Source organism: Salvelinus namaycush, chromosome 34 (genome assembly GCF_016432855.1).
Source record: "Salvelinus namaycush isolate Seneca chromosome 34, SaNama_1.0, whole genome shotgun sequence".
NCBI classification, from domain to species: Eukaryota; Metazoa; Chordata; class Actinopteri; order Salmoniformes; family Salmonidae; genus Salvelinus; species Salvelinus namaycush.
The window spans coordinates 21,434,089-21,437,841 of NC_052340.1; the positions used below are offsets into that span (position 1 = coordinate 21,434,089).

The 3,753-nt window shown below is 37.7% G+C and overlaps 1 protein-coding gene across 1 annotated transcript in view; it reads left to right on the forward strand.

Annotated features, from left to right (window-relative positions):
- Positions 1 to 1,951: 1,951 nt before the first annotated feature.
- Positions 1,952 to 3,753, forward strand: part of LOC120028427 (calsyntenin-2-like) — a 129,702-nt gene continuing 127,900 nt past the window's right edge. Inside the window, exon 1 of the mRNA XM_038973647.1 lies at positions 1,952 to 1,955. Within this exon, the coding sequence (XP_038829575.1) occupies positions 1,952 to 1,955 (4 nt within the window). The remainder of the gene's footprint in view (positions 1,956 to 3,753) is intronic.

Consider the following 3,753-nt stretch of genomic DNA (forward strand, 5'->3'; position numbering starts at 1 on the left):
CATCTATGAGTCACACAATGTAACATCTAAGAGTCAGTGTATTACAATGTAACATCTATGAATCAGTGTATTACAGTGTAACATCTATGAGTCAGTGTATTACAGTGTAACATCTATGAGTCAGTGTATTACAATGTAACATCTATGAGTCAGTGTATTACAGTGTAACATATATGAGTCAGTGTATTACATTGTGACATCTATGAGTCAGTGTATTACATTGTGACATCTATGAGTCAGTGTATTACAATGTAACATCTATGAGTCAGTGTATTACAGTGTAACATCTATGAGTCAGTGTATTACAATGTAACATCTATGAGTCAGTGTATTACAGTGTAACATCTACGAGTCAGTGTATTACATTGTGACATATATGAGTCAGTGTATTACATTGTGACATATATGAGTCAGTGTATTACATTGTGACATCTATGAGTCAGTGTATTACAGTGTAACATATATGAGTCAGTGTATTACATTGTAACATATGAGAGGTAGTGTATTACAGAGTAACATCTATGAGTCAGTGTATTACATTGTGACATCTATGAGTCAGTGTATTACAGTGTAACATCTGTGAGTCAGTGTATTACAGTGTAACATCTGTGAGGCAGTGTAGTACAGTTTAACATCTATGAGTCAGTGTATTACAGTGTAACATCTGTGAGGCAGTGTATTACAGTGTAACATCTATGAGTCAGTGTATTACAGTGTAACATCTATTGGGCATCTATGAGGAACACGCACACACAGTCTTGTACAACTAACATTGTGGGGACACACAATTCAGTCCCATTCAAAATCCTATTTTCCCTAACCCCTATCCCAAAACCTAACCCGTACCCTTACCCTTACCGTTACCCTAACTCAAACCCTAACCTTAACCCGAAAACCTTAACCCTAAACCTAACCCTAGCTCCTAACCATAAACCTAACCCTAGCTCCTAACCATAAACCTAACCCTAGCTCCTAACACTAAACCTAACCCTAGCTCCTAATCCTAAACCTAACCCTAGCCCCTAACACTAAACCTAACCATATCACCTAACCCTACCCTTAACCCTAACCTAACCCTAGCTCCTAACACTAAACATAACCCTAGCTCCTAACCCTACCCTTAACCCTAAACCTAACTCTAGCTCCTAACACTAAACCTAACCCTAGCTCCTAACCCTAACCCTTAACGTAATTCTAACCATAACAGTAATTCTAACCTTAACCCTAAACCCCCTAGAAATAGAATTTGACCTTGTGGGGACTAACACAATGTCTCCAGTTTGTAAATTTTTTGTCTGTTAACTATTCTTTCGGGGACTTCTGGTCCCCACAAGTATAGTTAAACACGTCCACACACACACACACACACAAACACACACAACACACACACACACACACACACACACACACACACACACACACACACACACACACACACACATGCACACACACACACACACACACACACACAGTCACATCACACAGGTGTCCAAATAAAAAACGGATAAATTGTATTTGTCACAATCGCCGAATACAGCAGGTGTAGACTTTACTGTAAAATGCTTACTTACGAGCCTATTTCCGACATCACAGAGTTAAAAAGTGCATCTTCTCTATACAGTATCTCACTTTCTCCAAATAGAAAATAGTAAAAATAAATAACAATAACAAGGCTAAAAACAAGAAGTATCGGTACCGAGCCAATGTACAGGGATGCGAGATAGATGAGGTAATATGTACATGTAGGTAGCAGTAAAAATGATTAGGCAATCAGGATAGATAATAAACAGAGTAGCGGCAGTGTATGTGTAGCGGCAGTGTATGTGTGTTGTCAATATGCATGTGTGTGTGTGAGTTTTTGTGTGTCTGAGCATGTGTAGTGTGTGTGTGCGTGCGTGCGTGCGCGCGCGCGTGTGTCTGTGTGTGTGTGTTTTGGACTGTCAGTGTCAACATGGGTGAGCGTGGATAGAGTCCAGGTACTGTGCATATTCAGTGTTAAAAAGGGTCAATAGTCCAGGCAGCCATTTGAACCTGTTTCCTTCCTTTGTGAAACATCCAGTTGTTTAGATTGCTTAAGTTAATAAGAACTGAGGTCGGGGAGTTCGTATACTTTAGTTGAACTTCAAATCAGAAGTATGCTGGCATTACATAGTTCACATGACATATCACTCCATTACATAGTTGACATGACATATCACTCCATTACATAGTTGACATGACATATCACTCCATTACATAGTTCACATGACATATCACTCCATTACATAGTTGACATGACATATCACTCCATTACATAGTGACATGACATATCATCCATTACATAGTTGACATGACATATCAACTCCATTACATAGTTCACGTGACATATCACTCCATTACATAGTTCACAGACATATCACTCCATTACATAGTGAATGACATATACTCATTACATAGTTGACATGGCATATCACTCCATTACATAGTTGACATGACATATCACTCCATTACATAGTTCACATGACATATCACTCCATTACATAGTTGACATGACATATCACTCCATTACATAGTTGACATGACATATCACTCCATTACATAGTTGACATGACATATCACTCCATTACATAGTGACATGACTATAACTCCATTACATAGTTCACGTGACATATCACTCCATTACATGTTCACATGACATATCACTCCATTACATAGTTGACATGACATATCACTCCATTACATAGTTGACATGACATATCACTCCATTACATAGTTGACATGACATATAACTCCATTACATAGTTCACATGACATATCACTCCATTACATAGTTCACATGGTATATTACTCCAGTACATAGTTCACATGGCATATCACTCCATTACATAGTTCACGTGACATATCACTCCATTACATAGTTCACGTGACATATCACTCCATTACATAGTTCACATGACATATCACTCCATTACATAGTTCACATGACATATTACTCCATTACATAGTTCACATGGCATATCACTCCATTACATAGTTGACATGGCATATCACTCCATTACATAGTTCACATGACATATCACTCCATTACATAGTTCACATGGTATATCACTCCATTACATAGTTCACATGGCATATCTCTCCATTACATAGTTCATATGGTATATCACTCCATTACATAGTTCACATGACATATCACTCCATTACATAGTTCACATGGTATATCACTCCATTACACAGTTCACATGGCATATCACTCCATTACATAGTTCACGTGACATATCACTCCATTACATAGTTCACATGGCATATCACTCCATTACATAGTTCACATGGCATATCACTCCATGACATAGTTCACATGACATATCACTCCATTACATAGTTCACATGACATATTACTCCATTACATAGTTCACATGGTATATCACTCCATTACATAGTTCACATGGCATATCACTCCATTACATAGTTCACATGACATATTACTCCATTACATAGTTCACATGACATATCACTCCATTACATAGTTCACGTGACATATCACTCCATTACATAGTTCACATGGCATATCACTCTATTACATAGTTCACATGGCATATCACTCCATTACATAGTTCACATGACATATCACTCCATTACATAGTTCACATGACATATCACTCCATTACATAGTTCACATGGTATATCACTCCATTACATAGTTCACATGGCATATCACTCCATTACATAGTTCACATGACATATCACTCCATTACATAGTTCACATGACAACAC